General features: G+C 40.3%; 1 protein-coding gene across 3 annotated transcripts in view; it reads right to left on the reverse strand.

Annotated features, from left to right (window-relative positions):
• Window positions 1-23,241, reverse strand: part of LOC126189051 (mucosa-associated lymphoid tissue lymphoma translocation protein 1 homolog) — a 147,376-nt gene that overhangs the window by 64,938 nt on the left and 59,197 nt on the right. For all 3 annotated transcript variants that reach the window (XM_049930909.1, XM_049930908.1, XM_049930910.1), the window contains exons 7-8: window positions 16,183-16,431; window positions 7,378-7,567 (exon numbers count right to left, since the gene is read on the reverse strand). In XM_049930909.1, coding sequence (XP_049786866.1) covers window positions 7,378-7,567; window positions 16,183-16,431 — 439 coding nt within the window. The remainder of the gene's footprint in view (window positions 1-7,377; window positions 7,568-16,182; window positions 16,432-23,241) is intronic.

The raw sequence follows: 23,241 nt of genomic DNA on the forward strand, positions 1-23,241 counted from the left end.
CAACTTCAGCTGCCTATTTAATAACCTAGAGGCCAACAATTTCTTAAAAGTGTGGAAGCATCTATTACCACTTAGGATGTGCAGTTTTATTTCAGTTGACATGGAATTTGTGCTGTTAATATTAGAGCCCATATAGTCAAAGTTCAGCACATGTTCAAAATTGAAACCGTCTGCTGATAGTCTATCCAAGTCACTATTTTCCTCCCTGGTGAAATTTATGTACTTAGTCTTTGTTTCATATAGTAGAAAGGCCTCTATGCCCTATGGCTTCTTTCAGCTCACATTGATACCCTTCATCTACTAATAATTGCTACATCGTCAGCATATGTGCATATCTGAGTCAACTTTGTGTCTATGTAACCAGATACCTGAACCTTCTGCATGGCTGCTTCAAAAGTCAGATTGAAAAGCACTGTAGAGAGTGCCTCCCCTTGTCTGACTCCTTTGCTAATGCTAAACCAATTGCTCAGTTCTCCATCCACTCACACTACAGCCTTGGAACCAGTCAATGTTGCTTGAATAAGTGAGACACACTTCGATGGTGTGGTGGGGAGGCTTGCGTGCCTCAGCGATACAGATGGCCGTACCGTAGGTGCAACCACAACGGAGGGGTATCTGTTGAGAGGCCAGACAGACATGTGGTTCCTGAAGAGGGGCAGCAGCCTTTTCAGTAGTTGCAGGGGCAACAGTCTGGATGATTGACTGATCTGGCCTTGTAACATTAACCAAAACGGCCTTGCTGTGCTGGTACTGCGAACGGCTGAAAGCAAGGGGAAACTACGGCCGTAATTTTTCCCGAGGACATGCAGCTCTACTGTATGATTAAATGATGATGGCGTCCTCTTGGGTAAAATATTCCGGAGGTAAAATAGTCCCCCATTCGGATCTCCGGATGGGGACTACTCAGGAGGACGTCGTTATCAGGAGAAAGAAAACTGGCGTTCTACGGATCGGAGCGTGGAATGTCGGATCCCTTAATCGGGCAGGTAGGTTAGAAAATTTAAAAAGGGAAATGGATAGGTTAAAGTTAGATATAGTGGGAATTAGTGAAGTTCGGTGGCAGGAGGAACAAGACTTTTGGTCAGGTGATTACAGGGTTATAAATACAAAATCAAATAGGGGTAATGCAGGAGTAGGTTTAATAATGAATAAAAAAATAGGAGTGCGGGTTAGCTACTACAAACAGCATAGTGAACGCATTATTGTGGCCAAGATAGACACAAAGCCCATGCCTACTACAGTAGTACAAGTTTATATGCCAACTACCTCTGCAGATGATGAAGAAATAGATGAAATGTATGACGAGATAAAAGAAATTATTCAGGTAGTGAAGGGAGACGAAAATTTAATAGTCATGGGTGACTGGAATTCTTCAGTAGGAAAAGGGAGAGAAGGAAACATAGTAGGTGAATATGGATTGGGGGGAAGGAATGAAAGAGGAAGCCGCCTTGTAGAATTTTGCACAGAGCATAACTTAATCATAGCCAACACTTGGTTCAAGAATCATAAAAGAAGGTTGTATACCTGGAAGAATCCTGGAGATACTAGTAGGTATCAGATAGATTATATAATGGTAAGACAGAGATTTAGGAACCAGGTTTTAAATTGTAAGACATTTCCAGGGGCAGATGTGGACTCTGACCACAATCTATTGGTTATGAAATGCAGATTGAAACTGAAGAAACTGCAAAAAGGTGGGAATTTAAGGAGATGGGACCTGGATAAACTGAAAGAACCAGAGGTTGTAGAGAGTTTCAGGGAGAGCATAAGGGAACAATTGACAGGAATGGGGGAAAGAAATACAGTAGAAGAAGAATGGGTAGCTCTGAGGGATGAAGTAGTGAAGGCAGCAGAGGATCAAGTAGGTAAAAAGACGAGGGCTAATAGAAATCCTTGGGTAACAGAAGAAATATTGAATTTAATTGATGAAAGGAGAAAATATAAAAATGCAGTAAATGAAGCAGGCAAAAAAGAATACAAACGTCTCAAAAATGATATCGACAGGAAGTGCAAAATGGCTAAGCAGGGATGGCTACAGGACAAATGTAAGGATGTAGAGGCTTGTCTCACGAGGGGTAAGATAGATACTGCCTACAGGAAAATTAAAGAGACGTTTGGAGAGAAGAGAACCACTTGTATGAATATCAAGAGCTCAGATGGCAACCCAGTTCTAAGCAAAGAAGGGAAGGCAGAAAGGTGGAAGGAGTATATAGAGGGTTTATACAAGGGCGATGTACTTGAGGACAATATTATGGAAATGGAAGAGGATGTAGATGAAGACGAAATGGGAGATAAGATACTGCGTGAAGAGTTTGACAGAGCACCGAAAGACCTGAGTCGAAACAAGGCCCCGGGAGTAGACAACATTCCATTTGAACTACTGATGGCCTCGGGAGAGCCAGTCATGAAAAAACTCTACCATCTGGTGAGCACGATGTATGAGACAGGCGAAATACCCTCAGACTTCAAGAAGAATATAATAATTCGAATCCCAAAGAAAGCAGGTGTTGACAGATGTGAAAATTACCGAACAATCAGTTTAATAAGTCACAGCTGCAAAATACTAACGCGAATTCTTTACAGACGAATGGAAAAACTGGTAGAAGCCGACCTCGGGGAAGATCAGTTTGGATTCCGTAGAAATGTTGGAACACGTGAGGCAATACTGACCTTACGACTTATCTTAGAAGAAAGATTAAGAAAAGGCAAACCTACATTTCTAGCATTTGTAGACTTAGAGAAAGCTTTTGACAATGTTAACTGGAATACTCTCTTTCAAATTCTGAAGGTGGCAGGGGTAAAATACAGGGAGCGAAAGGCTATTTACAGTTTGTACAGAAACCAGATGGCAGTTATAAGAGTCGAGGGGCATGAAAGGGAAGCAGTGGTTGGGAAAGGAGTAAGACAGGGTTGTAGCCTCTCCCCGATGTTATTCAATCTGTATATTGAACAAGCAGTAAAGGAAACAAAAGAAAAATTCGGAGTAGGTATTAAAATCCATGGAGAAGAAATAAAAACTTTGAGGTTCGCCGATGACATTGTAATTCTGTCAGAGACAGCAAAGGACTTGGAAGAGCAGTTGAACGGAATGGACAGTGTCTTGAAAGAAGGATATAAGATGAACATCAACAAAAGCAAAACGAGGATAATGGAATGTAGTCGAATTAAGTCGGGTGATGCTGAGGTAATTACATTAGGAAATGAGACACTTAAAGTAGTAAAGGAGTTTTGCTATTTAGGGAGTAAAGTAACCGATGATGGTCGAAGTAGAGAGGATATAAAATGTAGACTGGCAATGGCAAGGAAAGCGTTTCTCAAGAAGAGGAATTTGTTAACATCGAGTATAGATTTAAGTGTCAGGAAGTCGTTTCTGAAAGTATTTGTATGGAGTGTAGCCATGTATGGAAGTGAAACATGGACGATAACTAGTTTGGACAAGAAGAGAATAGAAGCTTTCGAAATGTGGTGCTACAGAAGAATGCTGAAGATAAGGTGGGTAGATCACGTAACTAATGAGGAGGTATTGAATAGGATTGGGGAGAAGAGAAGTTTGTGGCACAACTTGACTAGAAGAAGGGATCAGTTGGTAGGACATGTTTTGAGGCATCAAGGGATCACAAATTTAGCATTGGAGGGCAGTGTGGAGGGTAAAAATCGTAGAGGGAGACCAAGAGATGAATACACTAAGCAGATTCAGAAGGATGTAGGTTGCAGTAGATACTGAGAGATGAAGAAGCTTGCACAGGATAGAGTAGCATGGAGAGCTGCATCAAACCAGTCTCAGGACTGAAGACCACAACAACAACAACAACTTCGATGGTATACCAAGCAGCAGCAAATCATTTAGCATTTGTGCTCTATCAAGACTATCAAAGGCCTGCTTGAAGTCTACATACAGGTTATGAAGCTCAATGTTATACTCATATGCCTTTTCATGTATTTGCCTTAACACAAATATCGGGTCTGTTGTTGATCTACTAGGCCGAAATCCACACTGATACTCCCCCAGAATCTCTTCTGCATTTGGTGCTAACCTGTTGTAGATAATACTAGAGAAGATCTTACAGCTTACATTCAGCAGGGTAATTCCTCCGTAATTTGAACAGCAGGTCTTGACTCCTTTCTGTGTACTGGTTGGATTACACCTAATGTTCATTCTTCTGGGATTCTCTCCTCTGCTTATGAAGATTGTTCCCCCATTTTTTAGCAGTTCTGCAGTTATTTCATCAGTTCCTGGTGCTTTATAATTTTTTAAACAATGCACTACCTTCTGTACTTCCTCTAATGTTGGTTCCTATATTTCTGGATCTACGGTACAATAGAGTGGCTGCTCATTCCTGGTAGGATTGCCCTCCAAAATACCCTTGAAATATTCTCTCCATCTACACAGAACATCATGTTTATCTGTCAGCAGATTCCCCTCTTTGTACCTACAAGCTGTTATGTTTGGTCTATATTCTTGGGTTCCTTCTTTAATTTTCTTGTAGAATTTTCTGCTTTTATTCCTTTGGTAGGGCTCTTCCATCTCCTCTATCCTTCTCTTCATGGTTTTCCTTTTTTCCCCTCCTGCATACCGTTGCTGCCTCTATTCTCTTTTCACTATATAATGCCTGATTTGATATAGTATTCTGCTGCAAGCATTTCAGCCTTGCTTCCTTTCTCTGTTCCACTGCCTGTCTACATTCATCATCATACCAGTCTTCATTCCTAAGTCTCCTTGCTTCCCCCAGTATTTCATGTGCTGTTGTCCTAATGGCATCTTTAATAGAGTTCCATTCTTTGTCTATATCATCTCCACCATCTTTTATTTGTAACTCCTGTCTCAATCTGTTCTGGTACTCCTAAACAGCAGACCTATATTTCAGTTGTTCTATATTCCATTTATTTACTCTGGTACTACTTCCCCTGGCAGCCATGGCAAGTTTCTGTCTCATTTTGGCTCCTACTAGGTAACTGTCAGAATCAGAATTAGCTCCTTGGAAAGTGCGCACATTTTCCATATCGGATGCCCACCTCTTTGATATCAATATACGGTCTGTTCGGTTTGCTTTATTTGTTCCTGGTATTTTCCATGTCCCTTTGTAGATATTTTTCCTTGGAAAACAGGTACTGCCTTCAACTTGTTTGCAGAAGCAAACTGGGCAATCCTCAAACCATTATTATTAGTTTCATCGTGTAGACTCTCCTTACCAAACACGCTTCTGAATGCCACTTCCATTCCCAATTTTGCATTATAGTCACCAAGAACTACTTGGAATCATACCTGGGTATTCTTTCACACACCTCCTGTAGTTGATCATAGAAGATGTCCACAGTATTTTCATCTGATTCTTCCATTGGTGCATATACATTCACAAAGGCCACATTGTGAAATTTGCCTTTCATACGCAAAGTAAACATTCTTTCATTATATGGGGTGAAAGCAGTAACTGATCTATGCATATCATTGGAGACTATAAGCCCAACTCGTACTCCCATTGTCTTTGGTCTTTCCCTGAACAACACATGGAGAATTTTTGCTTATAAATCTCTCCTCTTCCCTTCCACCTTATTTCCTGCAGTGCAACAACACCCATTCCATACCTGAGCACCTCTTCTGCAACACTATATATCACCTCTGTTTGCAACAGCATACACATGTTCCATGTTCCAAATTTAAGCACCTATAAATCCATATTCTTGTTTCCTAGAGAATTTTGACTACGTAGGGGCAGTCCGACACTCCTTGTTGAATTATTAGCAATAATAGATATTTTACAAGGCAGGGGTATCAACCCGGTGCTCAACCCCCAACCTGGAGGACCAGGCTTTCATTTTGGGGTTAGCTCCAATAGAGGGGTTGACAACCTAGCCTATAGCCCCCGCCCCACCCTGTGGTGTGTGGCATACTTCATCTGGCTCCTTAGTCAAGACCACTCCGGCTTTGGTGACCCTGCCAGTAGCTAAACTATCGCCGGTACAACTCTCGAACTCATCAGAGCACACAAACACTCCTGCCCAGCACTGAAGGTGCCTACAATAAGGTGGTGTCCCCTGGGAGGGTGTATTTAGCTTAGTTCTTGTAATAAACAGCTGTTTATTGGAAAGTGCTTGTCTCACTTCAGCGAGTCTCACTCCTCTAGAAGAGGACAGAACACTTATTGTTTCATGAAGTTCTGATAGGCAGTGGCGCTATACAAAGCCTTCAAAACGGCATCTGTACCAGTGGTGCATTCCATGCAGAGAACTGTCATTGAGTTTCTTTTGGCAGAAAACCAAAGCAGCACAGATATTCATAGATGTTTGCAAAATGTTTGTGGAGACCTGGCAGTGAAGAAAAGCAAGTTGAGTCATTGGGCGAGGCATCTGTCATCATCGCAACAAGGTCACGTAAACCCGTCCGATCTCCCATGGGCCTGCTGGCCCCACACAGTTGTGACTCCGGCCCTTTTGGAAGATGCGGACATTCTCATTCAAGGTAACGGATGGTTCACAATCAAATACCTCACTGCTCAACTGTATATCATTGTACTGTCAAACATGTGCCTCAGTTGGGGTACTCAAATGGTTGTGACCACTGGTTTCCTTGCTGCCTAGCAAAGACCATAAAGAGCAATGAAGGACCACACGTGTGGAACTGACAATTTATTGTTGATCACTGTCAAAAGCAATGAAACATGGGTTCATCACTTTCATCTGGAAACAAAATGGCAATACATGGAGTGGCGCCACACCACCTCTCCTCCAAAGAAAAAGTTCAAACCTGCATCCTCAGCTGGTAAAGCAATGGTGATAATCTTTTGGGAGTCTGAAGGGGTTATTCTGTTTGATTTTCTCCCTTATGGTGCAATGATCAATTCTGAAGTTTACTGTGCTACCCTTAGGCAATTGAAGAAATGACTTCAGTGTGTTCATTGCCACAAAAATGCAAATGAACTTCTCCTTCTCCGTGACAATGCAGGGTTTGACACAAGTCAGCACACCAAAGAGGAACTCACAAAACTTCACTGGACTACTCTTGCTTATCCACACTACAGCCTGGATCTCGTATCTTCTGACTTCCATCTGTTTGGCCCAATGAAGGAAGCACTCCATGGAAAGCAATAAATGGGTGACAGGGAGGTCATTGAGGGAGCAAGACATTGGCTCCGACGTCGACGAACAGAATGGTACCATGTGGGCATACAACTCCTTCCAGTAGGGTGGTGTAAAGTCATCGCATTGAATGCAGATTATGTTGAAAAATAGGATTTTGTAGCCAAAAGAGTGGCAAATAATATGTTGTATTGGAATCCTGAATAAAACAAACCCACTTTCAGAAAACAAAAATGCTGCATTACTTACTGAATGCCCCTCGTATATGGTAGGCATCTGTAAATGGCAGATACTAAATCTTACCTTTCTGGCACTATCAGACACATATCCAAGATTTCAAAAAGCAGCTTTGGCTTTCTCTCCAATGCATGACTAAGCAACTCTCTCTCAGACATGCAGTCACAACGAAGGTATTCACCACTTTCAGGTGCGTTCACAGGCAGCATGAACTTATCATCCAATTCAAATCCATGGCCAGCAAAATAAAAGATTCCTGTTACAATAAACAATAAAGAAACTTGTTACAAAATGAAGTTTGAGAACAACTGCAATAATTTACTTCTTAGGGAAGAATCTAAAGACAGTGAAAGCATGAGGTTTTACCGTAAGTACAAATCATAGGATGCCAACAGGGGTATGCAAAAAGGTAAGTGAATATTGAGTTGTTGGAAGAAAACAATTTTCTTCTGTAGCTGTTGCAGATGAAATTACAATCCTGAAGTAAGATTAGAGTTTAATATACCATTGATGGCCACATCGTTACACGCAAAGCACAAACTTGACCAGGACAAAAAGTGGATAGCTAGTTTACCATGTTGCTTTCAAAGAAAATTTAATGGATGAATTTCTTTTTTTTCACATTTGAACATTACAATATTTAAAATTGCAGTTGAGTCTTTAGCACTGTTCTCTCACTTTCTTATTGTGTACATTAATGATCTCTCATCAGTTACACTGCCAGAAGCAGAGTTCTTTTTGTTTGCAGATGACACAAGTATTGCAATAAACAGTATGTCGAGTGTAGTTCTAGAAAGATCTGTTAATAATATTTTCATGGATATTAATAAATGGTTTAAAACGAACTCACTGACATTAAACTTCGAAAAGACTCACTATATGTAATTCAGAACCTGTAAGAGGTTTCCACCCAGCATATGCATAAAGTATGAAGAAGAGCGTATAGAAGAGGTTGACAGTCTTAAATTCCTGGGATTACAACTTGATAATAAATTCAGTTGGGAGGCGCGCACACCACAGAACTGCAGAAACGCCATAACAAATCTGTATTTGCAATTTGAGTGTTAGCAGACATAGGCGTCATAAAAATGAAAAAGCCTGCATACTTTGCCTACTTTCATTCCATAATGTCATATGGTATAATATTTTGGGGTAACTCTTCAAGTCAAACAAAAGTTTTCAGAGTCCAAAAGCACGTAATACGTATTATTTGTAGAGTAAATTCACGGACATCCTGTAGAAACCTCTTCAAAGAACTGGGTATACTAACTACTGACTCTCAGTATATTTACTCCTTAATGAAATTTGTCCTAAATAATATATCTCTTTTTCCAACAATCAGCTCAGTTCATACATACAATACCAGGAACAAAAATGATCTGCACAAGGACTTAAAAGCACTTACTTTAGTTCAAAAAGGGGTCCACTACTCAGGAACATTCATCTTTAATAATTTGCCAGCAAACAGAAAAAATTTATAGTTACAAATAAAGATCAGTTTAAAAGAAGCCTGAAAGACTTACTAGTGGCCAACTCCTTCTACTCTATTGACGAATTTTTTAATAGAAACAAATGATGTATTGTATATACTCATACTATTAGTATTGTTATTTCAGCTTAAAAAAAGTGGCATGTTCCACATCCACGAGGATCTCTTCAATACGGATCTATGGAACGAAAAACTAATCTAATCAAGGTTTACTGCCTGATACAAAGACTTGCACTTTCTACATAATCTGTAGATGTTCTTTGCTCTCTTATTACACTGCAATTTTGACTTGCGAACCTTATTTGTCTGTCACTTTCATATAGCAAACACACGACATTCATGCCATTAACTTCTAACATATCATTAGCTTCAACACTGCCTAATTTCTCCATTGAATTAACTTCCTTTTCATAAATATATCCTTACACTACGAAATGCTCCCTCATTTTCTTACACTGAAGATTCCAACTCTCTTGCACCCTCTGATCACAGATACAAAGCTTTTAAGCAAATACGCCTCTGAAATTTTTCTATGCCTCAGGTAGTTTGTGGCTTTTATTATCATCATCATTCTCTGTGTATCTGTACATTTAAATTAGACCGAACTTTGCTCTCCACGTATCTCCTGGCTTTTCCAAGAATTTGCTCAGGAGCCTCTTCAGTTCACTCTGTGAGGTTTCCACAACTTTTCAGGAATGTTAACTGAATTTTCTGTTGGTGACTTGCACAACATGATAAAAATATTAAACAAGAAAACACTTCCTAATACTCTGAAAAATTATATTTATTTGATCACAAACCAGCTTTGAGCTGAATGTCGCAAACACAGACTACATGTATGACTTACAAAGGTATTATTTGTACAGAAGATACAAGAAGATAAAAAAGGACAGTGTTTACAAAGGAAAATGTTACTTTTTTGTCACATAGAAACAATTACAGTAAATAAAAAGGAAAGGGTGGGAGGTAGTTTAACAACTAATGTGAAATAAGATGAACTTACAGTTTGAATCTACTTAATTTAACAAATGGAAAAAAGGGAACTGAGTCTGATAATTCAATTCTGTGTCACGTGTTTGTTGATTTCCATTAGGGTCATCAGTCTGCTTCAATTAACAGAATGTAAAAGTTCACATTTTACATCCTATTAATGGCTTCCTTCTAAAAGATGATCAGAAAAGGTTGAATGTTTCTTCCATAATCTCCATTTTCTGTCATGTTCAGATAACCTAATTACCATAGCTCTGCCTCACTGAGCAATACATACTTTTTCACACTGCTTCCATGTGATTTTATACACACCACTCTGTGCAAAAGGTTGCAATCTGTCTTTGCTACTGAATAAAAATTTTGATGTATTGTTGCTATTATAAAATGTGGATCTGTAGTTGCAAGACTTTAAATTTTTTGCTAGATTGTCTGAAACATTGCCAATATACATGATTTTGCACCAGGCTTTGTAACTACTGACTGATTGCTCTTGGTCAGCGTAATTTTAGTCATTTTCTTTTTCACAGAATATTTTCAATCAGGGTAGAGCTGTAGTCATTGGTGGCAGCAATATGTTTGATGGGCAGTAGTTCTGCTTGAAAGGCTGATCCAGATAATGGAACAGATATGAAGTGATGGAAAGTCACATTTTTGTGGCTTTGTGGATGCTGGGAGCTTGCAGGGGTTACCATATTTGTAGCTAAGTTTTTTTCTGTAACTGCTAAACAAGTGGCTTCTTGTGCTAAAATCTATATTAAGGTCCATGAAATTTATAGAAGAGCCTCACAGCTCCATTGTAAATTTTCTTATGTTCTGAATTTAAATGTTGTAATAATGTATCTAATTATCTAGTGGTACTGGTCACAAACACAACACATCATCCACAATGTCACAGGGATGCAGCTTTCCATTCAATGGTGCATCACATCATATCTGTTCTATTATCTGAATCAGCCCTTCAAACAGAACTCCAGATCGTCAAATGCATGGCTTCCAGCAATGGCTATAGTTCTGCTCTGATTGCTAACATACAACAAAAAATGAAAATGCATAAAATTACACCACTTCTCTATGCTGGTCAACAGTGCTCAATCAGTAGTTTGAAGTCTGGTACAAAATCTCATATAGTGGCACCATTTCAGATAATCTTGCAAAAAAATTGAAGACTTGCAACTACAGACCAGCATTTTACAATATCAATAGGATATCAAAATTTTTATTCAATAGTAAAGACAAATTGCAATCCTTGGCACAGAGTTGTATGTGTGAAATCACATGAAAGCAATGTGAAAAATTATATACTGGTCAGTCAAGCTGAGCAGTTAGGTTATCTCAACATGATAGAAGCTGGAGATTAAGAAAGAAAGATTCAACCTTTGATGACCATCTTTTAACATTTAACCATCCATATTATGTAAAATGTGAACTTTTAGATCCTGTTAATAAAAGGAAATAGATGATCCTACTGGAAATCAACAGACATGGCACAAAATGCCTAGCTTAGTATTTCATGATCGGACTTAGTTTCTTTTCCCCCCTTGGTAAATTAAGTTTTTGTTGCACACACTACATTCAAATTATAAATCCATCTTATTTTTCAACAGTTGTTTAATGCATCTCTATAAAAAAGCTTTGTTCTCCACCCCCTTTTTTGGTAAATGTAAGTATTTCTATTTGACAAAAAAAAAAGTGAAGTTTTCCTATGTAATGTATTCCATTTTTGTATCTTCTGTACAAATAAAATCTCTGTAAGTCTCACATTATGTTTATCTGGGTTTGCAACATTCAGTTGTCACCTGGAAGTGACCTAAGAAGCCAAAAGCTAGTTCATGACCAAATACGTGTAATTTTGCAGAAACTAGGAAGTGTTTTCCTTTTAAATATTTTTCAGGAATGGTACATTCTTTCAGATTCAGCTCTCTTCCATTGCTAGCATGGATTTACACAGCTCCCTCCTCTGAATTTTTCCTTTACACGTCTTCCAATGCTCAGTTTCCCCAGTGTAATCTCACTACTGAACTGAAGTGCTAATCTACATGAGCTTGTGACATGTTATTTGTTTGGTTAAATTCAAAGACAAAAAATAAATACAATAAGACAAAATAAATTATATAGCAGACAACTCTTTCTAGCAAAACATATGGAAAAAGTTGCTACCAGCATGTGGTGCATTCAAAGACAGTATGATCGGATTAATCCTCACTAAACTGAGGGTTAGCACTATCGTCTGCCCTTCAATTCTTCTCTGGTGCGCGATCCCAATACTTGCTAGCATCTAATTAACTTTCATCAACAAACTCTAACCTCTTTTCCGTGAACCATCATTCACCTCAACAGCTCACTTCCATGCATCATGACCTTCATTAAAGACTGACAACAATACTTATCTTACAAAGTTACCTTCCTCATTCATTTCTTAGTCCATCACATCTAAATACTTCAACAACAAAATAACAACATGCCGCTCCCTTGGTCTGGATGGGTTATTACTGTGAAATCTCATCTATATTTTCGTTTCTCATTCCTGACTTTTATCGCATGTAATCTAATGCTACCATCATATTGCAGCTTTACCAGATTTCTCACATTTGAAAACAGACTATAGAATTCCAGAATGAAATTTCCACCGCGTAGCGGAGTGTGTGCTGATATGAAACTTCCTGGCAAATTAAAACTATGTGACGGGCAGAGACTCGAACTTTCACGGGCAGAGACTCGAACTTTCACAGGCAAGTGCTCTACCATCTGAGCTACTCAATCATGACTCATAATCAGTCCTCACAGCTTTAATTCTGACAGTACCTTATCTCTAGCTTTCAAACTTCACAGAAGCTCTCCTGCAGACTTTGCAGAACTAGCACTCCTGGAAGAAAGGACATGGCTTATCCACAGCATGGGGGATGTTTACAGAATGAAATTTCCACTCTGCACCAGAGGGTGCCCTGATATGAAGAAGCTGGGAGGATGGGTAGTGAGTCCTGCTTGGGTAGCTCAGGTGGTAGAGCACTTGTCCACGAAAGGTGAAGGTCCTGAATAAGTCTCGGTCCGGCATACAGGTTTGATCTGCCAGGAACATTTAGACTGTAGGTTTGGTATCTTTCTAAACTGTCACTGCCTTTTCTTAGCAAGCACTGACACTGCCAATCATAATACATAATTCAATTCATACGTATTGGCTGCTAACCTGTCTGAATAAACAGCTGTTCTTAAAGTTATTTCCACCTTCTTACTTAAATTGATTCTCCATTTCAAATCTTACACACATCTTTTCATCTTATTACTATTTATCAGGCATTTTGCCACACTTTTAAATAGTTTCAGTTAGTAAAAACTTGACTCAAATCCTCTGACATCAAACCTGTATTTAATTCCACTTTCCATCTGATCGTTAACCAATTTCGTTAGCCAGTGGTCAGGATTGGAGTCAGTTCATTGCCTTATTGATGGCCTATATATCTCTCTTTGCACTTGTTGTCACACCACTCCTTTTGTAACAAACATTTCTTGTCCTCTGACATGTGCCAAATTAAATTTTATGCTGTACTTTCTGTGGTGGATACATCCTTACCTTTTACATCTTTCCCATTATCTCATGTTTCTCACTTCCTCTGTGCCTTTCAATTATCTACAATTTGTGAGGAATGAATTCTCCGAACCTGTGTCAACTAATGCATTCTGTAATTGTGTAGAAACATGCAACACTGTGATGCCACATAATCCCAGATCAGGCATCTCAGTACTATCAATTACTTGGTAAGCCTGGAATGTTGCATACTCTTAACAGGGCTGCTGCTACCTCTGTCTATAACTTTGCTTTGCTGCTGGTAACATCAACATGATTAGAGACCAGTACTATCAGTGATTACTTCACAGATGTTGCAAAGTACTTGTTCTCCTGAGTCTGCCATCCCTGCCATCTGCTCATTTTCTACTTGCTGCTCATCCTTCAGATTGGTCATTTTACGCAAGGAGTTGCAGCACACATCATTTATTGTATTTTCTGTCACAGTACTTCCTTCCACAAATTTTTAATAGACTCTTCCTGGGTCTGTGTGAAATCATTAGATGAAGCTTTTCGCATCTCTAAAAGTTTCTTATTCTTGTGCTCTATAAGTTGTGCCTCTCTATGATCTGCATCATACTTTAACATTGCATACAACTTCACTAACATTTCATGTCCTGTCAGAGTTCTGGATTGACTTGCATCCTTGCGATTTACCTCTCTGATTTTGGTTACTTTGTCTAAGTCTTAGTCAGATCTCCTTCTGAACTTCCCACAGTACAACGAATTATAACCATTGCTTCATCTCAACTGATGTTCATTTATTACAGACATAAAAAGCATCACCCAAGTTCATTCATTACTCTCAATATTGTCACTGTCGGGCCACACAACATACTTACCCCATTTTTCCCAGATCAGACAACAACAAGATCAACACAATGATGATATCTATGCCGAGATGACACAGACTATCAGGCACATGAAACAACAGCTCAAAAAATACATCAAATGAGAAGCACCACAACAACATACATCATACGCTCATGCATTCAGTCTAAGTTCACTGCTAACTACTTGCCAGCCATTCCATTAAGTTGTGTTAATATTAAACAAAATTGTCATGAATTTAGAAAAACAATGTATCAAAGCCACAAGGAACGGGTACTTAAAGACAAAATAATCAGCAATGTGCAATTAATGACAAAACATACCCTACACTGGGCACCATTTAATGTAGTGATCAATTTCTATATTTATTTACTTATTTATTGCATTTGAGTATTAAAATATATTAAACTGCACTTGAGTGTAGCATCTGCATATTAAATAAAAGCAATCACAATATCTTAAATTGCAAATCAGTGCAGCATTTACAACCCATGTAAAAGGAATAGGAGCACCAACCCAGGACTCCGCAAATACAGTTTACAAATGACTATTATGAGTGAAATTTGCCCATTATCAATAACACAATTACACGGAGCCATACTAGGGTTTTAGATCATGGTTGGTATGAGACAAATGAAACTGGCAGACAGACTTTGTCAAGAGAGCTGTATTGCAATTACTGGGTGATGGTCAGGCTATAGTGGGCAAAGCTGACTGCCCTCTGGGAGTGGATTTCATTATCTCCCAGCAGCTGCTGCATAGTTGGTGCAGCAGAATGCATGTATCTCGGCAATGACCAGAGCTGGATTTCCTGCACTGGCAATGCAATAGAAGACACTCTGCAGCCAAGTGTCCTCTCTTGACTCTTGCCAGGAAGTGTCCCCTCTGTGTCTCGACAACAAGAGTCCTCCCCAGCTTCGTCAACAATTGTCCTTCCACAGCAAGCTCTTTGCATTTTCCAGATCTATCTTTGTGGGCATGACAGCACAGCTGATTGGCTAGCGTGTGTTCTTCTTCTGGCCAATCGAATTATTGTTCACCATACTTGTTCAATATTTTGTACCATCCATTATTATCATGCTATAAGAGGAAGAACACAAACAGACTTTATTGTAGTTGAAATGCCTCCACTGGGCACACTGCATGTTGCCAGTTAAGAACAGATGTCCTGTGTCCAGCAATTCATCTGTCACCTCCTCTCCCCCTCCCCTTTTCACCTTAAAACACCCCATTTCACTCCATTTTAACAATGTGTTTGTACTGCTATTGCTCCCACAATTCTCTCAGCAGGAGGCTACACTTGTTAAAAAGACTTTCCTAAGAAATTCCCTTCCCCTGGCAAAATATATGCTGTCTATTAAACACTGACATCCTGCATCCTGTGAATCCACCCAATTGTCATCTCCACTGCTGCATATGATAACGTCTCCTATTCTCCAGTTCGACAATGTGAGTCTGCACTCCTTCAACACTTCTCAACAGCAGGGAGACTGCTGCCTGCGTGTGAAGGATTTTTACACTCCTGGCATACAGTGGGGGCTGTGTGGCAGTCACAGTGGAGGTCACTCACTCATGGGCACATTTCTTTCACATGTGGTGGCAGCAGCCCTTTCTCAGAGTGGTGTCAGGTGCTTTTCTTCAGAAGGCTACTATGCCTTGACGATATAGCATCTTGGGGTGAGTACGTTACGGAACCATCTCGGCATAAATCTTAATTAATTTAGGGAAACTAGGAAAACTTAAATCTGGATGGCTGAATGAAGATTCGAATGCCTTTTCTCTCAAATGCAAGTCCTGTGCCTCAACAACTGTACACCCATAATCTTAGTCTTCGCTAAAAGAAGCATTTATAATATCTTTGGACTTTAATATTTAATGTATTTAAAATGTTTTGTCAACCCAGTGGTGTACAGAATAGATATAAAAAAAATATTTTAAAGATATTGCTATTTATAAGCACAACTGGGACACAATCATGATAACACAGAACTTAACTTACCATAAGACCCTTCTTGCAACATGTTGCAAAAAAGTTTTACAGCATTTCTCATCTCAGTTTTTGTAAGATTATGGAATGCCAGAACTCTGAATCCCATTTTTGAAAGTATTGAAGATAAAGTCTCAACATCATTACAAGGCATTATCAGATCTGTAAGTCTTGAATTTTCTGAAGCTGAAGGCAGTGAGGCATTGACTCTCTCATATGAATTGTTTCCAATAAGTAGAGCAACTTTCGCTGGAACTGGTTCTATCAACAAACAGAACAAATAAGTAATTGATAAAGAAAATAAACATGAAATTAAAATGAAACATGCAACACCTACACATGGACCATATTCAGATTCTCTCCAACTATTACTCTGTCAGCACAATATGTATAATTTTATACAACCAAAATTTATTATTATTTAGTTCTGACTCTATATATAGAATAAACAATCTGATCTCGTGTTATGGAAGGAGATACTGAAATTATCTTTTAAAAAGCACAACAATACAAACTTTGTGAGATGTTTATTTCATGCTGAGGCCTACTAAGCTGTTCACGTTGATTTCCGTGAGAATTTTAAATACAAGGCAGCTGCTTTTCTGCTCACTTTATCAAATACTTCAGACTAAATGTGTATGTAACTTTACACAGAACATGATTTGTATCTTGTTTAATATGAACAATTACCGTTAACTGAATTCTACATCCCACAATCTAAATATTCTGATAAATTTTAGTGGTAGCTAATAAGGTGCTCTTTTACTTACGTTCTGAATATTTTGGGGTTACAGTTTCCTGCCTGATACTTGCCAACAACCAGTTAAAGACTTATTCATCAGAATTTAAAAATTAAATTCTAAAACTTTTCTATCCTTTTCTGCTTAGGTAGAACACAGTTTGTGATTGTTGTCACTAGTGGTAACAAAGACCGACAGAACCAACAGGTGGTTCCTGAGTTTCATAACAGCAGAGTACACAAAGTGAATGACTATCCAAAAGTAGGTCAAGAGTATAACACAGTTGTCATACTTATTTTATTATAAGTAAAGTCAGTGACCACAAATGTTCATCAATTAGGTTATTAATTTCGGCCAATGATGACCATCTTCTGAAGGTGGTCATCACCAACCAAACTTAATAACCTAATTGATAAACATTTGTGGCCTGTGATTCATTTCATAATAAAATAAAGTACATAATTTCTGGATCACTGGAGGACATTACTGAAACTATATCGCAACTTGAAAGTCATTTTAAGCATGTATAACAGCACAAAGAGCAATCAAAATTACTAATGTAGTAAATGCAAACTCAAAATTCTACTGTTCAATGGTGCATAACCAAAGGTTTCAAAGACTAATAAGAGAGCAGTTACTTACTTGAGTCAGTAGACAGCAACATGTGACCTGTTGTGGCTGTGTCAGTCTTCATAAGGAATCAAGCTGTGGCCCGAGTATCTCTGACATGTTCTGCTGATCAGTACACAGGCTGGGTAGGGAATTGGAATCACTGTCTGTATAAACTCTTCTGCCCTTTAACTGGTATGTAGGATCTTAAATGTTCCAGCCTGTGCTGACTTTGCCATGGACGGGGGAGACAGAAATACAGGGATCCTTGCCAAAGGCTCCTGTGGTAGTTGCTGTATGTTATCGGCTGGGCTGGATGACAGTGCTGTCTATGGGAATCCTGGCTGTTCGATAGATTCAGGATCGCACCTTGGGCCTTGGAGGCTGCCCATGGTGGGGATTGGATGAATGGTTGGGCCTCCACAGGTAACTCAGTCTGAAAATGCTCAACCTCCATTGAAGGTATGGTGAGGGATCCAACGGTAGTGGCGGTGGGAGCCAAAAGATGTCCACAGGAAGAAATGCTTCTACCTCTACCAGCTGCCATTGCTGGTCATCGTTGACTCACTGTTGACACCTAACAGAGGGTGTAGGTTATAGTGGTCACAGCCAGGTTGGTGGGGAGGCTTGTCGCTGGCATGGTTGCGAAGGGCATGCCCAGTCAGCAGCTGAGGGGAATGGGGGGACAGTAAGTCACAATGTGGATGAAGCTGATTCCAATGTCGGACCTACTGTTTTTGGCCGGCTAAAAACTCAAACAATTGTCTCCCTTAATGCTGATGATGCCACTTCGGGACCCCAGATTTTCAGCCAAAAGATAAGCCAGACGTGCGAGCCCATACAGTGGTAAGCCTGTATGTGTGGGTGGTGGTCCCACTGAGTCAAGCTCAGTAAATCAAAAAGCATGAGAGGAGAGGTTTGCACCCATGTAAAATTTTGACGAGGCTACATCCTTTTACTGGGGAGGAAACAACAGTGGCAAAGGAGCTGGTGAATGTTTCCCCAGTTGGCTGTCATCATTATTTTACGTATCTGCATTTTGAAGATCCTGACTATCTGTTTGGCTTCCAAGTTGGCTGCAGGATGGAAAGTGTCGGTGGTCAGGTGCTCAATACCATTGTGCTGACAAAAATGTGAATGGAAAATGCCATGGGCTGAATGCTGTTGTAACAAACAAGGGCGAAAGGTGACCCCTGTTGCCAATATGAGGGACATGCATGCTTAATAGCTGCTGCATTAGTGGCAACCATCATTGCCACATATGGAAAGTTAGAGACATCAACAACTAGCAACCTCACTGCTCCCCAGAATCATCTAGTGCAGGGCTTCCCAACATGTGGTCCGCGGACCCCTTAGGGTCCGCCGGCTCTTTCTAGGGTATCCACAGCCACCTTTCACCATATCGTGTAAAATAATGAGTAAAATTATTGAATAAAAACGTGAAAATCAAATTCATCACAATTTTTTTTTTCGTGTGAAAAACTTGTATACTTTTACTTCAGGTCATATTCCCAAGTAGCCTTTGCGGTTCCTAAGTGAGAACACATACACAGTTTAGTGCCGGAGAATGCGGCTTCTCTGATCGACTGTTTCGCAGCAATTCGGGGGTCGTTAGTGCCCCGGCTCATGCTGCTGGATGTCCTGAAACCTTTTATGCATGCGCGGAGCGAGCTTTGTCGACCAATCACAGGGCTCGGTGGCACGTATGCGGCCGCAGGCATCATTAAATGTTACACTTGCTTCGTCAGTGCACTATGTATTTCATAAGTCGATTTTTTACCTTCAAGTTGTTTTCATTCATCTCTAAACCAAAGACTAATGGGGATGGGGGGGGGGGTCACTGGGAACATGGCACTTGCATTAAGAAGCTTTCAGTTCCCACGGGTTTTGCTCTGAAATTTAAAGTTACTGTGCTCTTGACTGACTAGGGGTCCGCCATGGATTTTCGACTGAAGAAGGGGCCCGCCGGCTGAAAAGGTTGGGAAGCCCTGATCTAGTGAAATCAACAATCACTCTTTGACAGGGATGGTAATGGCATGGCCAGGGGTTGAAATGCTGTGTTAGGGTGGATTAGTTGTGGGCACAGGTCTGGCAGTTCTGGATGGTGTGTTCAGTGGTGTCATCTACACAAGGCCAATATGCTTGACACTACTCTATTGCCTTCATTCTGTGCATTCCCCAAGGTGCAGTGTGGAGGAGTTTCAATATGTGTGGGTGGAGTGTAGGAGGATCTACCACCCAGCAGTCAGAATTGTCTATAGCCAACAATATGACTTTATTGGTGCCACATGGAAAAATAGGTGCACCAAGACCGATCGGTATCTTTATGCAGGTACTCCAGCCAACCTCACCATACAACAGAAAAAAACGCTATGGAGGACTGGATCACATCTTTTTTCCATGGCTACTTCACATGCTGCATTGGGAAATCTGTTGAGTGAGTCACCGATTGCTGTGTAAGACAAAACACAGCACTTTGTGCCTATCGAACTCTGCACCTGGGCCACATTGCAAGTGGGAAAGTGTGTCTGTGTTGGAGTGCTGTGTGGTGGGTCAATAATAGATCTCATAATTATAATTACTCAGGAACATTGCACACTGTTGCAGCCACTGTTTGGTCTTACTGGGAAGCTCTTAACGGGGGCCAGACAGCAAAATGAGAGGCTCATGATTGGTGAAACTCAGTACCATACAGATGCATGTGAAACTTCTTGACACTGTACCCCTCTCTCTCTAAATGTGCGGAAAATTCCTTTATGAGGCATTTAATGTTTTAGAAGGAATTGTAATAGGCTGTTCTGTGCCACTGGCATATTTGTGGGACAGGACTGCACCAAAACCACAACCAAATGCAGCAGTGACAAGAGCCAAGCATTTGCACAGATGGAATGTTGCTAAACAATGGGCAGACAAAGAATTTTTTGAATTGCAAGAAAGCTTTATGGCACACCTCTGACCATAAAAGTTTAACACCTTTTTCTGCAAGTTATTGAGTGGGAAATCTGGGCCACATTGAGAATAAACTTTACTATCTAGAGGAACAACTGGAGTTCTTAGTTTCTTAAGAACTGGTAAATTTGTGACAGCAACCACATGATCCTGTGAGGAAGTTAGCTCTTCTTTACTTAACATACGTCCCAAGTACTTGACACTCGCCTCAAAGGAACTAAATTTGTTGAGACAACTACACAAACCATGAGCTTGCACCAGCTCAGACAAAAGCTATAGGCTGTGCAGGCACTACACCCTGCCATGAGACTGACTGGCCATTGTATGTCACCACTCTGCGCTGAGAGTACTTTAGCTGTGGCGAGCCAATGCCCAGATACAAGTCCTCATTAATCAGAGGCATGGCCATGCCTGTGTCCAAGTGGAAATCCACTGTTGCTCCACTAATGCCCAGTTCCAACATGAGCCTCTACATCCTCTCTGCTGCTGCTATGGGCAATGGCAAGATAGCATGCAGTGTGCCAATGGCTGATGTTGTTGGCTGAGGCCGACACTCAGCAGATGCCCTGGTTTATGGCATGCGAAAAAGGTGACATCACAGAAAGAGCAGTGATGCTGTTGCTCCCACGGGCTGTAATTGGGACACAATTTGATGGCTTGAACTTTTCCGTGACCCTTTAACGTGACAGGGAGGAAACTGTGCACTTCTACTGATGAAGAGGGTGGAGTATTGCTAACTACTGCGCTAACTACTGAATCCCATGTTGCTGGTCTACTGGGCAAATGGGTGCTAAGTAAATCACGTAATGACACTGACTGGAAGTCATCAGTTGATTGTAGAGCACAACAGCAAATACTAACAACACTGACATCAGAAGAATCATGAAACACAGGTTGTGTTGATGCATTTACTTCATGAGTGTTTTAGCACATCGCTCAGGTTCAGATCAGCTGACTCTAAAGCATTCACACTAACTCCTCTATAAACAGCTTAATAAAGCTTAATAATTTATGGTGCAGTACACTGTTTACAGAAAAATCATGCTTGCGTGCTACACCTTGCAAGATGACAGCCCATACAGTATATACCTGCTTATGTTGCTTAGCACACTGGTTAAATTTGAGCCTAATTACAACTATGTGGGTTTGGTGACCGTAATAGCCCATCAGCAAACCACAGACACCCTAAAAGCTTAAACTACTGAGGTCTGAAAGTGAGTGTAGTTTTTGCACCACTTTGTACAGTTTATTAATAGAAGGCAGTAGGAGTGCACTCTGACATTCTGGGTCCAGGACTTGACCTGCCTTGCAGTGAAGAACAAAACTATATAGATACATCTCCCAAAACTCATCTGCCTTGTTATAGCAAGTGATTGGCGGAGAGGGAGGTGAGGGAACTTCAGGTGTTGGATGTTGCTGGTTTTGTAGCAGTCATAACAGCAATTTCTGCCTCACTCAGACAGTTGCATGATGAGAAAGTACTCGTCAATACTTTTCTATCCTACTCTACATAGGTAAAACACAGTTTATGATCACTTGCACTGGCAGTAACACCAAGTCCAGCACAACAAATAAGTGGTTCCTGAGGTTGATGATGGCAGAGTTCACAGAGTGAATGGCTAACTAAAAACAAGTCAAGACTGTAACCAAGTCGTCTTAAGTGTATACAACAGTCCAGGGATCAGTCCAGGTGACAAATGTAAGACAGGCAAGGTCGTAAATCTACTGTTCAATGGTGGATAACTAAAGGCTTCAAAGATTAGTGGCACACTGGCCAGCAAGAGCTGGGCTGCAGTATTTACTGGCATACTCATGTCAGAACCTGGCTGCATGTTGTACGCTTGCGGCTACAGTTACAGCAACACTCACATGGGAGCAAGCTGCGGACAGAGTATGTAGCCTACATATCTCTGGTATGTTCAGTGTATTGATATGCTGGTTGGGCATGGAAACTGAATAACTGTTGGATAATAAAAAAACCTAAACAGGAATGTATAGTCTATATCAGCGATGACCAAGATTTTGGCATAAAGGCCATGTGGTGGCACGAGCACCACAGCTCTCTATCCTGGCTTTACACTACCACTGTTGCCACATCACTCTGCCTGAGCTGGGGGAGGAGGAAGAGTGGAAACTGCAAATGAGTCGCATTTAAATCTCAATGCAGTCACACTGCATATGACTTGGTTTATGTTTCATATTTCTCAACAACATACGACACAAACAAAACAAATTTTGGTATCATTTAACTATTTTTGGTATGTTACAGATATGATTTACTTTTTATTTGGCATGAACTAGCAATATACAGGCACAAGCAGATGATTTCACAGATGTTCGCACTCAGACTGTCATATATTTGTAACCTACTTAGTTTCATACTTTTGTGACTCCACAGCTCATTATAAGCTGTGGCCTCTTCAATAATTTTCCACCAGTTATCTCAGTCCATTGCTACGGCTCTCCAATTTCTATAAACCATTTTCCAGTGATCCTCACTGACTCCATCCTCCCGTCTGATCCTTGGCTGACCACACCCTCTCTGTCCTCCTGGATATCCTTGTAATAGCTTTTTGGATACTTCCACATTACTCATCCATGCTATATGCCCAGTCCATCTCAGTCTGGATGATTTCACTATCCTTCTGATAGGTGGGTCTTCATGAATGATGTACACCTCTGTGTCTTTTTCTCCATACTCCTCTTTAACAAATTGGGCCAAAGATTCTTCCAAGAATTTTTATTTTGAATGTGGCAAGCGTTTCAATACCTT

This window comes from Schistocerca cancellata, chromosome 5 (assembly GCF_023864275.1).
Source record: "Schistocerca cancellata isolate TAMUIC-IGC-003103 chromosome 5, iqSchCanc2.1, whole genome shotgun sequence".
NCBI lineage: Eukaryota > Metazoa > Arthropoda > Insecta > Orthoptera > Acrididae > Schistocerca > Schistocerca cancellata.